The 20,040-nt window shown below is 40.3% G+C and overlaps 1 protein-coding gene across 1 annotated transcript in view; it reads left to right on the top strand.

Annotated features, from left to right (window-relative positions):
• KIF26A (kinesin family member 26A) overlaps window positions 1–12,094 on the top strand; it is a 171,138-nt gene extending 159,044 nt beyond the window's left edge. The window contains exons 13-16 of the mRNA XM_088149779.1: window positions 4,025–4,215; window positions 4,683–4,703; window positions 5,660–5,810; window positions 9,404–12,094. Of these exons, the coding sequence (XP_088005905.1) occupies window positions 4,025–4,215; window positions 4,683–4,703; window positions 5,660–5,810; window positions 9,404–9,582 (542 nt within the window). The 3' untranslated portion in view covers window positions 9,583–12,094. The remainder of the gene's footprint in view (window positions 1–4,024; window positions 4,216–4,682; window positions 4,704–5,659; window positions 5,811–9,403) is intronic.
• The last annotated feature ends 7,946 nt before the right edge of the window (window positions 12,095–20,040 follow it).

The raw sequence follows: 20,040 nt of genomic DNA, 5'->3' as shown, positions 1-20,040 counted from the left end.
GGAGCTCTCAGAGGTTTTCTTCAGCAACTAATCCTTTTAAAATTTTCCCTACCTTGAGGTCCAGGCTTAGCACTGCTTAGAGGTCACCATCAAGACAAAAGGTATGGCAGCCATTGGGCATCCATTAGCCAATGTGACATCTCAGTATTTTTCCCTAAAAGACGTTGCATTAGATCCTGGGAGAAATAAACAGAATCTGGACTATCAAAGGAAGAGCCCTGTGAATGTTGTTAAACTGTTGTCACAAATGTCAGAGGAAAGGCTCTGCTTTCTAAACATAAGTCTGATATCTACCATCCTTTGTAGAGAATGTTTGAATGCAATGCTATCGCTACTTTCCCCTTGGTGATATGGTTCCAGTTTAAAAGCCATAGATGATATTTAGCTACCATTTCCTCTGAGGTCTAGGATGTGTGTATACGAATATGTGATCATCTTGTACTTCCTAGTCCTGGTAGCCAATTTGCTTTATTGTGTGACCTATTGGTTTAAAGACCCAGTTTCAGCCTTTGCAGCTCTTCTCTTTTCATAGCACATCACAGCTTCCTAAGTCTCTCCTGCAAATCAATATTAACAGCTGTGCAAAGTTGCCCACATATTGAGAAGGTATTATAGCTGATGGATTTGTATTTGGGTTTGCCCCAGGAAATGCTTTATAAGGCATTTCTTTTTAAAATGGCAAACAGTTCTTTTCTCAATTGGAATAGCCCTGTGCTGAAAAATTACAGCTTATTTTTCGGAGCGTTTAGTGCTTTGCCACTACTAATACAGTCAGATGTTCTAGATTTGGGGAGAAAGAAAACTAACTATATATTCCTGTTGAAAAGTATATCTGAATTCAGTTGGGCTTAACCCCAGGTAAATGAGTACAACTGTATATGCTGGGGAAAGTAACTTTTTTTTTCATTGAGGATAGCATAGCTTTAGGATAATTCATTGGGTTTATCCAGTGGGCCATGGTGGGAGGGACAGGAGCCAAACATGACCAGGTATACATTTCGCCCTCTCTTTCATATCCTTCCTTTCTCTTGTTTCCAGTCCCTCCTAACTTCTTTTCTCCATTTTCTTTTGCCCTGTCTGATGGGCTGTTTTGCAAGGGACAAAAACTTAGGGGTCCTTGAAGTCAAGTCAGAGCTTCAGGTTTACTACCTCTACTATTACTACAGATAATCTTCAGTTAATTGGGATTATAATTGGGACTGGAAACTCCATCACTAAGCGATGCAGTCGTAAAGTGAAAAATCACATAACTGCCTGACTTATGAAAGCAATTCCAGTTACGGTTGTTCAGTGAATTGTGCGTGGTCATTAACCACAATGTCATGTGACTGCAACTTGTGACTTCCTGCTGGCTTTCCCATTGACTTTGCTTGTTGGAAGTCAGCAGTGAAGGTCACAAATAGCAATCCAGTGATCGTGGGACACTGTGACCATTGTAATTGCATGTTGGTTGCCAAGCACCCATGGGGATGCTGTGATGGCCACAACTTTGAGGACTGGCCGTAAGTCTCCTTGTTCAGAGCTGTCATAACTTCGAACAGTTGCTGAACAAGAGGTCACTAAACAAGGACTATCTGCACCTACAAAAATAAAGATATAGTGTTGTAAAGTCTCAAAGTTGTGTTCATGAAGTGAACTCAACCTGATTACTGACTCACCCATTTTCTCAATTTGCCCAAGAAGCTTAGCTTGTTGTTCAGATGAGTTTAAGCTTGTTACTCCCAAAGAAGTAGACAGTGTCCTCAGGGCTCTAAATTCTCCCAGCTGTATTCTGGATCCATGCCCCTCCAGGCTGGTTAAGACATCTCGGAGGTGGCATGCAGTTGGGTCAAAGTGGTGATTAATGCCTCACTGTGGGTGGGGTGGTTCCACCTGCCTTGAGGGAGGTTTTGGTATGCCCCCTGGGACCCAACTGTACAGTCTCTAACCTTCCCTTTTTAAGGAAGGTTGTTGAGAGGGTTGTAGGCACTCAGCTTCAGATGGCCCTGAATGAAGTGAATTATTTGGACTCTTTTCAGTCAGGGTTCAGCATTGAGAAGCATTGGTCATGCTCATGGATGACCTATGGAGGCCTTGGGATGGGAGGAATGCATCTATCCCAGCCCTACTGGATCTCTCAGTGGTGTTCGATACATCAACCGTGGTATCCTTCTGGACCAGCTCTGGGGGGTTGGGAATGGGCTGGTTTGTAGTGGTCCTTCTCCTTCCTCTGTGGCTAGTTCCAGTTGGTATTGGTGGGAGAGAGAGGTTGACCCCTAGGCCCCTGCAATATGGGGTGCCTCAGGTCTTGGATCTCTTGCCCCTCCTTTTCAACATATATGAGGTCACTGGCAGAGGTATCTAGTAGCATGAGGTGTGGTACCACCAGTATGCTGCTGATACCCAGTTATACATTTCTACCTCTGGCCAACCAAGCAACACTATCCAGCATTGGCCTGGAGGCTATAAGGGTTTGGATGGGGAGGAGCTGACTCCGACTCAACCTTAGCAAGATGGAATGGTTCTGGGTTTTTAGTCCCCTGGTTCTGGTGAGGAATAATCTTTGATTTTGGTCGGGAGGCATTCCTCCAGATGGAGCTGGTGTGGAACTTGGGGTTCTCCTAGGCTCACAACTCCTGCTCAAGGAGCAAGTGACAGCTATGGCCAGGGAAGCCTTCATTTAGATTTTCTTGTGTGCCAGTTGTGCTCATTCTTGGACCAGAAGGCCTTGCTCACAGTCACTCATGCTTTGGTCACTTTCTGGTTAGATTACTGCAATGCCCTCTATATGAGGCTGCCCTTGGAGACCATCCAGAAATTATAACAGGTTCAGAATGCAGCAGTGCATGTGATTCTGGGCATTCCATGGTTTGCCCATATTACATCACTGCTATGTGAGCTGCAGTGGTTTTCAGTTTCTTTCTGGGTGCAGTTCAAGGTGCTGGTTATCATGATTAAAACCCTGAATGGCATTGAGCCAGGCTATTTGTGGAATTGCCTCTCCTGGAGGGTATCTGCCATTTCTACCAGTCTGATAGGATGGGTGTGCTCTAGGTCCCTTCCCTTAAATGCTGTCATCTGATGGGACCTGGGAAGTGCACCTTCTCTGTGCCAGCCCCTACCCTGTGGAACACTCTTCTCCCTGAGAGTTGGCAAGCCCCCACTGTTAGCCCTCTCAAAGGCCTTGAAGAGTTGGCTCTTCCCTAAAGCATTGAAGTAGAGTGAGGCTGGAGCCCAGTACAGCTGAATGTGAATGTTTGGGTTTATGTTGCCTTTGGGGCGCCAGGAGCTCTTGCTGTGTTTTTTACAGTTTTTATGTTTTTATTGTTGTTTTGTAAGCTGTCCAGGGATATGATGTAAAGGTAGGCCTTGACTTATGACCATTTGTTCAACAACTGTTCAAAGTTACGACAGCACTGAATGAGGGGAATTTACAATGGGTTCTCAAAATTCCAGCCATTGCACCATCCCTACGGTCATGTGATTGAGATTTCCTACATTTCCCTGCCAACTTTCCACAAGCAAACTCAATGGGGAAGCCAGTAGGAAGTTGGAAGTCGCAGTCACATAGGTCCTCACTTAACAACCCGCGTTATCCTCACTTAACGATGGCAACTGGGACTGCCATCATAAGTCAGCGCAGTCACATGATTTTTTGCTTTAAGTCTGCACCACTTTGCTTAACATGATTTCATAATGTTGCAAATTTCCCTTATCCCATTGGGTTACTTTGGCTGCCAATTGTCTTGATATGGAAACTCACAAAACTTTGTAAGTTAAGGCAGCAAAAAATTGGGGGGGGGGGGAAGAAAAGGAAATTGGATCAACTGACCTGTTAAGAACCACTTGCAGGTGTAAAAATCCAGTGTGATGTGTTTAGTCTCGGCTAGAATTATGCTTCTTGATCACACTGCCCTGTGACAGAATTTCCCTAGACACATATGTAATTACTATTATTACAGCAAAATGTCTGTATTGTCTGTGTTAGAATGTTCATGGATTTTTTAGGGGACAAAGGTATAAGGTCATGTTCTTTTCATCTCAGGTTTCCAGCGCCGTCGACTGATTCCAGCTCCTCTTCCTGATTCCACACCTCTGGGGAGAAAACAGAATGTTGCTGGCCAGTGGGTTGATCTCCCCCCTTTACCAGGGACTTTGAAAGAGCCATTTGAAATAAAAGTTTATGAGATTGATGATGTGGAACGATTACAGCGACATCGACAAGAGGAAAGTGAGGTCAGGATGCATTTTACAACAACTGTGGACAGTATAAATTTCACAATCTATGAGGCAGGATTGTCGCTCAAAATCTAGTACACAACAAACCTAGTACACTTTTTAAATAGTTCATATGTTGGGGTGTCTTGCCCACTGGAAATAATTTGGTCCACCATTAATTGGATTTAATGTAGCTGATGGAGTGAGTGGAGAATATCAATTAATACATTATGAGTAGGCTTTATAATAATTGCCTGCCTGATGAAACTTTATGGGCCTCCTTTCACTAAAGGGTCATTAACTCTTTAGGTAAATGGCATAACATATCACAGTTAGAATTCTGTTAAATTCAAGATGCTGCGCATTTAATTTATTTGTAATTGGCAAAACAATCCAGTTAATTCTGAGTAGGTAACAGGAATTACAATCATTAGTCTGGTACCTGTTTAAAATAACTGCTGCTTCTTTTATTTCATTTACAACAGCCTTTCCAGGATGTTGAAAAGGTAAGTCGTGTATTTCCATCTTATTTATGCCGATCAGAGCTAGGTACTTTGCAACAAACATAAAATTTCCAATTAGTTGTGCACACAATTGGGGATGGTTTCAGTGGAGAGCCCTCAGGCCAATGGAGGGAACCCTAAGTGAGTTGTATATATAGGGAAGAAGCTATAGGCAAGATGGGGGTTTGTAAAATAACTTCTCCCCCAAACGCTACATGTTTGCATGTTTATGTTAATTGCTAACTCCACAGTTAATCTTAGATCTTTTATTATACATTGCTTCTGTTGTTTTAGTATCCATTATTGTAAATTGTGTTTTGCTGCTTTTTAAAATTTTGATTATATTTGAATTCTATTGGGGCCATTATTTTAGTTTTATATATAGTTTATTTGTGTTGTCCTGAAAGCTTAAACATCAGACACATAAAATGGGAATGAAGTCTTTTTTTCTGTCCTCTACCTTTACTCTGCAAGTCCTTTACCTATCCAGTTTCAAACCATGTTTAAAATGAAGCCTGTTTAAAATGAAGCAAGGCACCTGGAGCATGGGTTATGGAGGAAACCAGATGGGAAATGATTGGGCATCCCATAGGGTTGGGATTTTGAAGTTTTATTTTTTCTAATGGAATTATGGTTTCTCATTGAGCAAGGGGAAAAAATAATTTCTGTACATATGGTTGTAATTGAAGAGTATTGTAAAGGAGCACATTAACTCAGAATGGCAATAAGTGCCTTAAGTGCTTATAGCAGGTTGCCTTTATTAGATTAGCATCCATGAAAGTTCACTTTCAGCAAGGATAGGGTGGGAGAGAACTCAGCTAATGTTTAACATTGCATGTTTAGGCTGCATGTCAGTAGTTGAAGCTGAATGATGAGGACTGTAGGCTACTGAGAAGAAGGGAGAAGCAGGCAGATGGCCAGCAAAGAGTCACAGATGAGTAATCTTTTCCCCCCCAAAGGGCCTGATATATTTTAATACGAAGCTGAAAATCCTAGAGAGACGCCACCAACGGATTAGGGAAATGAAAGCAAAGCATGAGTTCTTGAAAGATGAATTGGAAGAAACAAAATGCAGGTTGATGTTGGATCCAAGCAAGTGGAAAGGAGAGTGTAAGTATTTATTTAGTGATAATAGCTAAAGTGCCAGATTGACAGAACACTACGAAGAATGGTGCAATCTAAATATTTTAATGCAGTGTTTTAATCCAGATTGTTGAAGAGGTATAGAGATACTGTAGATATTAACTGCCTGCATTTCTTTTCATAATTCATGTTTGGGCTTGTTCTGACCATCTTCTACCTCATTTATCTTGTATCTACATGGTCAAAGACTGGCTCCGCATGTACAGTAGGCACATAACATGTCTGTACTAAATTTAAATAATGTCAAGTATGAACAATGAATTGATTATGAAATGCTTGTTTCACCACACGGCATTTAAAAATCTTGGCATTATTGGCATAAATGCGAAGTATTTTGCCTTTCAGGTCAGAATGGAGCTACCTCCCCATGCTGTGTCTTCCCATTTCTTTATCTGTTCAATTTCTAAGAACAGTCATCCCCTCCCTCTCTATATTCCTGTCAGCTTTACTTGGTAGACCAGGCAGGAAACATGACCAGATGAGCTAATTTTACTTTATTGTAAGGTTATATTAACAGAATATTGGAAGTCTGAAAGTACTTCTTTCCCCCTATCCCCGTTACAGCCCAAGAAACTAGGGAGGATTTCTTCTGAGTGTCTTGCCCCGCCCACATTCCTTGCTGCGGGCTAAACTGCCTTCTATCTGACTGTTCCCTTGGCTGCATCTTGTTGCCCGGTCTCCCAAGGTCATTCCCACATACCGTTACATTCTCAGATGTACTGGATGTTTTTGCCTTTATCAAGTTTTGTACTCCCCTGTCCTAGCTCCGTGCTATTCACTTTTAAAATATGGAGCTCTTGTGGTGGCAGAGCAAGGTTAACAAAAATTAAATTAAAAAAATTAAATTAAATTACATCAATTAATTAAAATTAATTTAATTAATTAATTTTAAATGAAAAATAAAATGAAAAAATTAAAAAAATAAAATAAAAGGTTAGAAAAAGGTTAGCAAAAATATCAGCGGCATTTGATACAGGGCTAACACTTTTATTGGCAAGTCCATGTCCAGTGTAACATCAGCTGCTCTGATTATCTCCTCTCTCTATCACTTGGCTAGTGAAATGAAATTATTACCTGTGCAGGCAAGCCCACTATGAATAAAAATCCCATCTCAGTTTTATGCTGAAACTGAAGATTATGGAAAAGGGAGACTAGTGATCAGTTCACCAAGGTCAAGGGAAGATATTTATTTACTTACTTACTTACTTACTTACTTACTTACTTACTTACTTATTTACTTATTTAAGAAACTCATATAGCCACTCATCTACCAGAAGGAACTCTGGGCGGTGAACAAGAATCAAAACCACAATACAAAAAAATATTTAAAACAACATTGAGGCTCCAATAAAACTTGCATCTATCAACCACACCATCAACACCCCAGCTCCACTGCCTGGGGGAACAGCCAGGTCTTCACTGCTTTCCTGAAGGCCATCAGGTCCAGGCCATCACAACAGAGAAGACTTGCTTCTGGGGTTCCACCACTTGCACTGAGGGCACTCAGAGCGTGCCCACCCTGCCAGATCTAATGGGATGGGCAGAAACCACTGGGGATAGACAGTCCCATAAATAACCTGGTCCCATGCCATGTAGGGCTTTAAAGGTGATAACTAGCACCTTGCATTGGACCCAGAAGCCTATTGGGAGCCAGTGCAGTTCACACAGCAGTAGTGTTATGTGGACTTTCTGCAATGTGCCCACTGCTGTGCATGCCACTGCATTCTGGACTGGTTGAAGCTTCTGAATGTTGTTCAAGGACAACTCCATGTATTGCATGTTGCAATAGTACAACTGAGAGGAGACAAAGGCTTGAATGACTATGAGCAGTGCCTCCTGGGCTTGGAAAAGGCAAAGCCGGCTCATAAGATGTATGCCCTTGCCACAGCGTCTACCTGCTCTTTGAGGAGGAGTTGTGAGTCCAGGAGAACCCCCAGATTGTGCACCAACTCTGACTGAGGAAATGTAACCCCAGCAGAGTTAAAGATGGCAGACCTCAGCCTTGTAAGGGTTGAATTGAGCTGGTTTTTTCCCATCCTGACCTGCACAGCCTCCAGGTACCTGAAAAACACCTCCATAGCATCACTTGAACAGCTTAGGGTGAAGATGTACAGAATACTGATGATACTTGATCCTGTGCTGACACCTCTCTCAACAATTTCATGTAGATGTTAAATGAGGGGACACAGGGAGAGAGTTGAGCCCTGTGACACCCTATAAAGTAGAGGTGTAGGGCTAGACCTCTCACCCCCTACCAATGTCTAGAACTGGCCTTGGAGGAAGCAGGAGAACAACTGAAGAACCATGCCTCCCACTTCCAACTCCTTTTGATACCGCAGAAGGTATCAAAAGCCACTGAGAGATCAAGTAGGATCAGGATGGATCCACCACTCCCATCCCGAGCCAGCCGGAGGTTATCCACAAGCACAGTGAATACTGTCTTGGTTCTACATCCTGGTCTGAATCCTGATTATAACAGGTCCAGATAATCTGCTTCCTCCACTGCCCTTTGAAGCTATAGACCTACCACATTCTCAGCAGCCTTTCCCCAAAAGGAAAGCTTGAGGACTTGACAAAAATTGTCCAGTATTGCCAGGCCCAGTGATGACCTCTTGAGGAGGGGCCAGCCCTCCACCTCCTTCAAGTCATGCAGAACCATTCCCTCCTGTAAAGAATCAGTTACCACTACCTAGACCCAGATATACGCCACCTCCTGGAAGGTCTTGACCAACCAGGAGGGACATGGATCTAACACACAGGTGGCAGAACTCAACAACCCAAGCACCCTGTCCACTTCTTTGAGAGTAACCAGGTTGAACTTAGTCCAGATAACCAGGCAAGACTGAGCCCCAGTCATCTCCACAGGACCAGCATAGCTAGAGTCTAACTGTGAGCAGATCCAAGCAACTTTATCTGAAAGATGCTTCATGTAATCCTCACAGCTGCCTCTCAAAGGCTCTTCCAACCCCAAGTCATCTGAAACAGGGTCACTGGATGGGTCTCTGCAGATGCAATAAGGGTGGAGAAATACCTATGTTTTGCCATCTTATCATCACAATGCAGACCTTAATACAGGCTCTTACCTGTGCTTGATTGGATTCACTCTTCATTTTCCTGTGGGGACACTTTAGGTGTCTCTTGTGTGGCTCCTGGAGCTGCTCCAAAAACCAAGAGACCTTCTAGGATCCACACGCACAGAGTCCACATAGCTGCAATTTAATCTAAGGCCACCATTGCCTGCTCATCCCAAGCAGTAACTAAAACCTTGGCTGAACTATGTAACAGAGCTTCAAGAACAACTCCAAGTTCCTTTAGAATCCCACTGGGTTCATTAGGTGCCTGGGGCAAACCAATCAAACAGGTCCCTCCTCCCTGTAGATCCCTCCTTCCTGCAGCCTCCTTTCTTGGAAATTCTTAATGCATCATGCTGGACCAAGACCAGTATATCATTTCATCTGCCAGCCAGTGCCACATTTATTGGGGAAATAGTATTACATTCTTATTTCTACATACTTGTTTGAATATTAAATGCCTTCTGTTTGTTTTTTTTATGCTACTAGTTGAGGTTGATCCTGATCTTGATAAGGAATCGCAAGATTATCTGGAGGCATTAGAACAAGTGACTGATGAACTAGAGCAGTGTGTGAATCTGTGCAAGTCGCATGTCATGATAGTCACCTGCTTTGATATTGGAGTAATCAATGACGTTCAGGATGGAGCACAAGAAGTGGAAGTTTGAAAACATTTGCAAAGGGATTGGAGGAGGTAGAACCAAACTTTCAAAGGAGGGAAGAAAAACATGTGTATTGGAAAGTGAAGGTGGAAGTGTGAAAATTTATTGTGACAAAGAATGTTGTGGAAGCCAGAAACTGTCAAGGAATCGGAATGTTCTAAACCTTTATGGTGCCTCAACAACCTATGAATTGTACAAAGCTTACCATGATTTCTAAAAGAGAAAGGCTGGAAAAGAATATTCTGAGAACTAACTCTCTTTGAAAAGCAAAGTGCCTTTACCATTCATTTGTGACTTGTTTTCTTAATTTTTTATTTGTTGCTTGAATTGAAACCAGCAAATCAAAACAAATCATAAAATGTATTCCTATGAAATATTTTCTACTGTATAGTGTAATTTATGACTATATGTAAAAACAAAACAAAAATTGTAGCAAAAGCAATAATTATGTTTTCATACCTGAATTTGCCTCCTTGTTTCATGGAAAAGCTGGTTTATGTAGCAGAACAACAACAAAAAAAATTATATTGTAATTGCTTTTTCATGGTTTAGGATTTGATATATTTTTATGAACATTATCTATTGGAAAGTTATATAATGACATTTTGGAGTACTTGCTTTGTATTCAGTTTTTATATTATTACTTTTTCTGATCATGATGAACATGCTTTTTTCATGTTTTTTCTATACAAATATTTGGGCTGAAATGTTTGATAGATTGATCTGTTACATTAATCAATTAAAACACCATAAGTTTGATTAAAAAGGTGCCTCCTGATTAGCTGAGCAGCAGATTTTTAAAATGTTGTTTAAACTTATTTTTAATACAAGAGAAAGCTGAGGATGGCAGGTGGCATACTGTAGCATTCCCTGTTCTTTCTGCTACTTACACAGACCTGTTCCCAGGTGGCTTACTGCAGCATACATGTATGTGTGTTTTTAAAACAAAAGATACATTATTTTTTCCTCTTCAGAACTTTGGTTTTTATTTATATGCATTTAAATGTATTTACCAATTAATTGATTAGTAAAAGGCCAAAACTCCAACAATTGATTGGCCAAGTTTTCTTTAATCAGACAGCAGTTCTAATAAATAGGTTAACCAGTTAAGTATTTTCATGGGCAACATTCCTAAAGTACGAACTCCAGAGTGGCCTGAGATTACTTGCTGGTAAGTCTACTGTAAGAGATAGGCAGTGAAAGCCTTGGTAATGAAGGTCAGCCTGTATGTTATTGCACAGACATGACTGCAGAAAAGGCCCAGTGGCTTCTACTTCTAGTCAAATCTGGTTTGGGAGGGAATAAGTTTCAACAATGCAAGAGGAGGTGTGTAACTCCTTCCCCACCACTTTACTCCATTATTGTGGAGCTGCTAGAAGGCAAATTGCCAGGAGGGATATGGGTCAAGCACAAATTGCCTCAAATCTCTTTGACTAGATGAAAGAACTATGAGGGCTTTTATACATAAATGCAAGTGTAATATATAGTTTTGCCCTAATTCTGATAATTGACTGCATTCATTACTAACCCCCTTTCCTAGAATTCCTTAACCCAGGGGTTGGCATCATGGACTCTGTTACCCCAATATAGCCATCTTGTTTTTTTCCCATTGGAAAAGCTCCTCCACCCTAATTACCATCCTGCTGAACATGCCTGGGGTGCCTGGTCATTGTTCAACCTGGGGCCAATGACCTGTTGAATTGGGGAGGGATGGTGGGGTATAAAGTTGCCAGCCCCTGCCTTAATCTAACTTGATGAAGTCTGTTAACTACACTGTGGCTTTTATTTCTCTCTTCTGAGTGCAGGAAAAAAGAGTTGGTTCCAGACAGCCACAGGAGCAGACCCACTGAAATAAATTCATTTCCTTTGATTTCAGTGGGTCTACTTGTCATATGACCAGTCTGGATCCAATCCTGTGTTTACAGCCAAATTCGCACAGAAGTGGGGTAAAATGTTTTCTTGGGGGAGGGGGGTAATTATTAAGTTAGGTCCATATTTTTGTATAGTTTTAACAATAAATATAGCATTTGCATTTTATGAACTTTGAAAGACAAATATATCTTTTTACAGTTTTTCTAAGGAAGGCAAACTCTCAGGATTGTTTCTAGACATGCTGCATGAATTTTCTGCTCTTTCTCCCTTTCTTTCTATTCTTTTTTAAGAAAACCACTTTCAAGTGGAGACTGTTGATAAACTGTTGCCAAACAAAATAACTTTTGGAAAAGTTTGATAGTGTATGTAATGATTGCATTTCATAAGGAACCATATTTTCTATCATCTTACTATGTATGGGGTTGTGTTTCCCCTCCAGAACCTTTGTATAAATGTATACAATAATGGCTTGCTTCAGCTTTTCCATGTGAATAAAAAGATTTGTCTATTGTTAATGTTTTTCCTGATTTTAATAATTGGGTACTCTTTTCTTCTCTAGCAATAGGGAATGGGACATTTGTATTTGTCCTCCTTAAAAGAATCAGTATAAAGTGCACTGTATATTAATTAAAATACATGCATACTACCCAGAAAGCTCTGTTTGTGATATATATTAAGTAATATGCATATACTTTCATTATTAGAAAAGTCTGAACTTACGGATTCCTCTTAACTATTCAATTTGAAAGCTATCAGGGATTTTGAACCCAGAAGACCCAAAGATAGGAATGGGAACCATTGGTGGTGGTGGTTGAGGATGTCATTTTCTCACAGGTAATCTGTCAGACACATGTTGGGGCAAACAAAATCTGATTATATCAAACTGTGGCTCACAGCAATCAAATCAGTTTTTATTCCATGGTCTTAGGAGTCTTCCCTCATTATATACCAAGGAGCCATCTTCTGGTAGAGGAGATCTGAGGCTGTGGTGGGCATGGAAATAACGGACAATGCATGATTTTCTGGGGTTTGGAGAAGATTTACTGTTGTTTCATAGTGGCTGACAATCATTTTAACATGCTTGGGGAAGAGAGCCAAAAGGGTTTAATTGCCACATGAGGCCCTGGGGCTACAGGTTGCCCATTCTTGGTGTAGGCAAATGTGTAAGAAAGATTGTAGAAGTTTAAGTTGTAACTTTGTATTTTATATGAACCCAGTGTGGGTCTATGGGAGAGTGAGTGGGAGGACAAGGTTGTAAGTATGGAATGTGGACCACAACCACTATTTTTCAATAATAATGGCAGAGGGATTTCCACAACAATGGCAGACACAAAAAAGGGGGTTCAAGAGCTGTGCAGGTTTTCCACCTGTTTCAAAACAAAGCAAGTGTTTGCAGTGTTCAACCACTTAGTAGTGGTTGTATCAAGGTGGGAGTGATTGCCTCTGCAAAAACAAGGGTGCCACAGATGGAAGAACAAGCCAAGCCAAGCCAAGCCAAGCCAAGCCAAGCCAAGCCAAGCCAAGCCAAGCCAAGCCAAGCCAAGCCAAGCCAAGCCAAGCCAAGCCAAGCCAGAAACAAAAGATATCCAGAGTATTTTTTTAGATTAATGATTGGGGAAGCTTTGCAAAGCAGTCCAGAGACACAGGCACTCTATAGGTGGAGCTTTATCCCCATTTCTCCATTCACTTTGATTACATTGCGATCTGGAGACTCACAGTAGAGTATTTTTGGGATACAAAACCAAAATCAGTGTAGACATGCTATCAGAAGCAAAGTGGAGTAGCGGTATCAAAACTGAGAAATAATTTTTAACTGTTAATAGATAATCTCTTTTATACAGTATTTTATTTTAATTATTCACTTTCTATGGTTTAATCGTGTATATCTATCCAGAAGCATTTGCTGGTTTTTCTAAAATAAATACAAGACTATAAAGAGTAAAGAAGAAAAAGAGGATTCAGCAGTTCCTGGAAATTGGCCTCATACCCTGACATGCCAAAACCTGGATTAGGTTCCCCTTTCCTGGTGTTCAGTATATGGTGAATCCTTTATCAAATTCTAATTCATATTTGTTTACACAGGAGATGCAGATCTTTGGAGGACTGGTCTTTGGGTGATGTGTGTGAGATTGCATTCCAAAAAGTAAAAGGGATCTGAGCAAAAAAGTGGTCAAAATCAGGACTAAACTATATTTGATTTAAATTAAATTACATACAATTAATAGTATTGCTTCCAGTGTAATGTCATAGTTTCTCCTTTGGTTGTATGAAAAAAATTACAATTCGATGACAACTTTTAGAGAGGGGAATCACCCTGGGTTGTACAGCAATGTATATGCCAATTTACTTGGAAGGGAACCAGTTTGATGTAGTGCTTTAAGGCACCAGGCTAGAAACCAGGAGACTGTCAATTTTATTCCTGCCTTGGACATGAAGCCAACTGGGTGATTTAGGGCCAGTCACTCTCTCTCAGCCCTAGGAAGAAGGCAATGGCAAACTACTTCCAAAAATGTTGCCAAGAAAACTGCAGGGGCTTGTCCAGGCAGTCACCAAGGGTCAATAATGACTCTGCAACCCTCCCCCCCCCAAAAAAAAGCAAAAGAAGGAAGGAAGGAAGGGAGGAAGAGGTTGGGGTTGGGTTGGGTTGGGTAGGGTACCTGGAATGTACGTCTTACTGTAGAATGTGAATGTGTCAAATACACTTGAAGTTCTGTATCTGATGGAGATGTGGAATTGCCTGCTGCTTAACGCTGATGTGGGTTTAATGACATCCTGAATGAGTTCATCTTCCCAGTTCATAGAGATACACCAGGGAAACATTTATTTATTTACTTACCACTTACTTTGAGGGAGAAACTTTGAAATAATATTTCAGGTGAGTGGGTGGCTTGCTGCCTAGTGAGTTTAAGGTTTCTCATAGAAATTGGCAAAGATTTTAGTTTGGAAACTGTTGGAGAAATTGTCCCAGTCAAAACTTTGCTCAGGAAGGAGATCAACCAGCTCCTATAACTTCCTCTTCAGTCTGTTCTCTTTTTGAATACTTCTCATTATTTGCACTGGAAAGGAATTAACCTATTAACTGTAGAACTGGAATAATTTGGTGGCCTGTGGTGAGAATGAGAAACTTCTTGTCCTATGGATCTATAGCTTTCCCTCCATTTTGCTCTAGTCTTACCTTTTTGTTAAAATGTGGACCCTCACATGCCATTCAAAGGTCCTTTGTCTGAAAGAGGTCTATACCTCTTCTTTATATTGAAGATACTGTGGTTTCATTGTTCTTGCTGCTAATTTGGCACCAATGTTTGGTTTGTCACTTTTATTGAAAAAGGCCTTTAACATTAAATGCTAAAGCAATTATATAAATAAAAATGAAGCTCGCATACTTATTGATTGCAGCTTCAGTGAGTGACATTTGTATCATTTCACATCCTCTCATACACAGTTTCTCTACTCTAGTGGGATAAACTTACACAATCAGCTTCAAATGCCCAGGAGATGAGGAATCAAGAACAAATGGATCCAAATCAAACTTTCAGGATGTGTGCCTGTCTATACTGCAAATTCGTTGAACGTGTATGATTAATGCTATTGAAAGTATAACTTTCCTTGAAATTCCAGATGTTGGTTTTTGGATGCTAGGATAGAATCTAGTAATATCCATCCTTTGTCATTCCAAAGCATCCAAACCATGTCATTAGATGTTGCAAGTATTTGGGAAGGAGCTCCAGTAAAAGGCCATTTGGAAACCATTGTTTGTCTAACTCTTCGGTAAAGGATCAGGAATTCAGAGAACATAATAGCATGAATGAGTAGAGAATTGGTCCGTGTCCATTACTTCCTATAAAACAATAGGATAGAGATGTGTTATATAATAGAATGCACCCATGTGCTTTGTGTCCTAAGAAATTATGCTGTAAAATGCCAGGGATGAAGGAGTTGAGTATAAGAAAAGTTGAATTGATCAACTAAAGTTTAGAACAACAACAATAGCAGCAGCATGGAGAATCTATATAAATTTCCAGTACTTTTCTGTGGAGTTAGCACAAAGCTTAGTCTACAAACATAAATCCTAATTATTTGTCCTTTTGTATTCATGCATTTATTTGAAGAGATAACAATTACTCAGAAGGTAAACAACCTCAATTACAAAATCATTAAGCACCAAGCTATCAGTTAAAAGGGATCAATCCTTGTTGCAAAAAAGACCACTATTGAGACAAGTAGATCAATTGGCTGATAACTTTTAAGGAGAAGGGAGAGAGTGCAATGCAATCCAGGAATTTCACAGGATGGAAGCAGGGCTGATTCTGCCATTGGACAGTAGAAAAGACATTCTGTTCAAGGGCATGCAAGGGGCAACCTAGAAATGTTATGTTCAATTTGTATATCAGTCATTTCTTTAACTGCAGATGAATGATGGCCCATGATGAGTGGGTTGGAAAGCATAATGTTTCCATCTATTTCTCTGCTTTTTAAGCAAATTTCAGGCACACATCACCTGCACAGAGACACATACATTGGAGCCATGCAGTTGTTGTTGTCTTTTAAACCCACCAACTACTTTGTTGCCAATGATTTAAAAAATGTGGTGACAGAGTATATATGTGAATGATTTTAAAAGGAGCTGAGGAAAGCATAGGTTCACTCCTTCCTGCACACAGTGGCACAGATCAGTCAAAGAAATTAGGCATAGATGCTGAGCAGGAAATTGGAATTCTGCACATCGTCTCTTTTGCCCTTTAAGTCACAATGAAGTTTCAGACAGGAAATCAAGGAGGGGAAATGATTTCCCTCAGACTGCCTGAGCTCATTGCAGATAGATCACTTCCTTGGTAGTTTTGCCCAACTAGGTGCCCCCTGGATGGGTGGGTTTCATCTCTTCTGACTAGCACAGCCATTGCTCAGAATGCTGAAAGCTGAACTCCACAGTTCTGGATGAAAGCCAGATTGGGGAAGGCCCTATCACTGCTTTTTAACGATCTCCATCCTCCTTTCTATTTTAGTCCCCGCCAATTATAGTTTTCTGAACAAAGCTTCTGGATCACTTGTACGAATAGTGCAAATGGAAGTTTGTGACGTCTTTCCATCCTGCACAGGAGTTGGTTGTATAAACGCTTGCAGTCCATGAGGTAGTTAAATAATGGGAACTGCTGAGAACCATTTTGTAGATATTAGGGTAAAGAGGAAATCCTGCCCTTCATAATAACTGTAAGGTTAGAGGTAGCAGGGGAGAAAAGGGACCACAGTCAGCACCATGCAAGGCTGTATTTGCTAATTGGCTAGCTGCCTTGAAAATGGATGTGGCTGTTGATATTCACAAAGGTGGAGCCAGTGAGCAGCTGAGCTACCCTGCTTCCACTACTATTTCCTGGCAATTACTGACCAGAAGATCTCCACAGCCACCTCTCAATTATCATCATAACCAGGGATATAGATGGAAGTAGGGTGGGGAGGTTAAGGGATTTTTAAAAAACTTTTGTCTCCATTTCTACTGTCATGCTAGGATTTTGAAAGCAACTTCCCCTAAGGTATCAGTACATATCTCCCAATAAACATTTTAAATGCACCCATTTCCCTATTGTCATAGTATGGTCTAGTGTTTATCCAGTGCAATCTTTTAAGTGCATCTTATATAAACTTTTTTTTGATGGAACAGCTGATATTTGTATGCAACTTTTAGAAACATACTTAGATCATACATACATGTGATACATTCTTTCTTTGGCCCATCTCTCATATATGGATTTTTTGGTGCAGATTTTTGCTCAAAGAAAGCCCAACACTAGCAGCTTCTGTTCAATGGTAGAATCCATTTTGGCAGATATTGCATTTCTTCTCCCATAGAAATTAGTGACAGATTCCTCCTCTATCATTAACTTTAATAGCAGCTATTTTCCTGGTTCCTCAAACTTTCACGAGTGGCAGTCATGGTTTCTTCTGGTGAGCCATTTCATTAGTCTCTGATGAGCGCAGGTGCATCTATGCCTAGAGTTGCTGGCAGTCAGGTGGCATATACATTTAATATATCATCATCATCATCATCATCATCATCATCATCATCATCATCATCATCATCTTTGTTTTTCAGTTTACATGGTACTGTCTTCTTTATCCCAATCCAGCCTGCACTCATTTTTAATTGATCCATTCAGCCAAGGCTGCTATATCACAAATATACCACATAAGAGACTCACACTATATGAGCATAGCTCTTTTAATATAAACCTACTGTCTCCTGAACTCTAGCAAAGGGCAGTAAATTATCCATTGGTGTTGTTCTTCAAAATAACCTTTAATTTATTACATGGCTTCCTTTCTTCTTGTGTTTGTGACTCTGCCCCCTCATCAATTTACACATGTTTATTCTTAAGGCGTGAATCAAGACTCATTATGGAGATGAAATTGGAATCATGAGCTCAAGAGGTGAAATCAGAATGTGGTCTGTTTATTTTACTAATTTCTCTACCAAATTTGAATGATAGAAAGTCTTCAATTGCGCACTTGGGAAAAGTCTATTGTTTATATATAGATTTAGTTTGCTTCATTCTGAAGATGTACAGCAGGCATCAAGAGAGAGAGAGTGGAAGAAATCTTCCCACTGAAACAAAGACCTGCTTGAAGATTCCCCTCTTTTTGTTCCCTTAAGCCTCAGCTTACACTACATGCTGAATTACGATGTAATTTGCTTGCTTGTGGCTTAGCATACTGTGAGAACTCTGTCATTATGGTTTGTAAACCGTGGTTTATGGTTTCAAATATTTTTGTGCCCATCCAATTTTGATTTATTCAGTTAATCATGGTTCAGCAAAGTATGTTTAAGCGTGTTGTCTGAACACAGCCTTGACGTTTATCCTCAACGTAGGAATCTCTAAAAGGGTTTAAGCATATAGAAACCTATGAAGAGCCCAGCTGGATGAGGTTAAGGGCCCATCTAGTCCAGTTTTTGTTTTACTTGCAAGCTGTTGTTAGCTGCTTTAAAGATGTCTGCTTGGAGGGGAGGATGCAGGTTATATATTTTATTATAGATGCAGAAAAGAAAAGCCTCAGATCTAATCTCTAGCTTGTCTATATCACATGTCACCCAGGGCCCAGTCAGGTATATTAGGGAAGTTCAATACCATGTCCAGAAGTTCCATAGCCCTTTTTCATTGTCGCTCCCCTGATTTAAGATCTGCAGTCTGTGATTCAAGAGACAGTCCATATTGTATTCATTGACTCCCTGATCCTCTGGAAGGTAAGAAAAAATAACTCAAAGCAATGCATTTAACGTGACAGTGACTACAGGTAGTCCCTGGGTTAAGAACACCTGGTTCATGGATGACCCCTAGTTAAGAACGGAGCCTATTGTAGCAACATTCGAGTTAAATACACAATGATTTGAATTAAATACACAATGGTTCGAGTTAATTACACAATACTATTTATAAAGTATTATACAATAATACAGTTCAGGCTTACATACAAATTTGACTTAAGGACAGACCTTGGGAACAGAACTCATTCTTAAACTGGGGACTACCTGTATTCAAAATCCATAAGGGCATTTTCTATAAGAATGGACTGAAGATTTTTCTGTCAGACCAGCTTTTGATTTTATAGCTCTTAAGATTATGTGGTTGGTGATGGTTACTGCCTCTGTTTTTTTCTCTTGTTATGTTCTCTCTCCCTTTTTAAAAATAATTTGTGTTGTATTTCTTATACTGTTATTGTTAGGCTGTTTTTGTTTTACTTGCAAGCTGTTGTTAGCTGCTTTAAAGATGTCTGCTTGGAGGGGAGGATGCAGGTTATATTTTTTATTATAGATGCAGAAAAGAAAAGCCTCAGATCTAATCTCTAGCTTGTCTATATCACATGTCAAGACTGAAGGAAGTGTTCTTAAGCAGAAAATGTAATCACTGACCATGGGATTGTCTACTCTGATGACAGCTTTCCATAGCATCAAGACAAAAAGAGATCTTTCTCATCTCCTGCTGCTGGATTCATTCAAGGGAAGAAGTACTGCCCTTCAAAAGAAAGCAGCCCTGGACAAGATGAACAGAAAATCAAGAAATTAGGGAGGAGCAATTGAAACAAAGATCTATTTTCATATGCAAGATAGAGAAATAAATTGCCTTATGCAAGAATCTGTAAGCTAATCTGCAAAAACCCATGACAGCCTGTGTTTTCATAAGATTTAAGCCTATACCCTCTTTACCCTACTGTATGTTCTTTTTATGGCTTATTGTGTGCTGGTGGAAAAGAGCTTATGGCACTATGGTGTTCAACTGGATTTGCTAGTGAACTAAATGGATCAGGTAGCTACTGAGCCCAAGAAATAGAAAAATCACCATGCCTTTCCTTTTCCTGCCATTCCTGCTGGATCCACATTTGGTGATGTAACATATTCTTTTATAGTATTTATTGCATTCATTTTCAATATTTTCTCTGGGAGTTCAAGGAAGTGTTTACAGGGTTTTCCTCTAATTTTATCCCCCTGACAACAACTCTGTGAAGTCTGCTGGACTGAAAGATTTATAAGTAGCTCCAAATTGCCCAATGAGCTGATTGAGCAGGGCTTTGAACCAATCTCCTTAGCCTATGCCTAGCACTTGT

This window comes from Python bivittatus, unplaced genomic scaffold (assembly GCF_059951505.1).
Source record: "Python bivittatus isolate LINGU-HERP-01145 unplaced genomic scaffold, Pbiv_v1 ctg000580_np1212, whole genome shotgun sequence".
In the NCBI taxonomy this organism is placed as follows: Eukaryota; Metazoa; Chordata; class Lepidosauria; order Squamata; family Pythonidae; genus Python; species Python bivittatus.
This window is presented reverse-complemented; position numbering and strand designations above follow the sequence as displayed.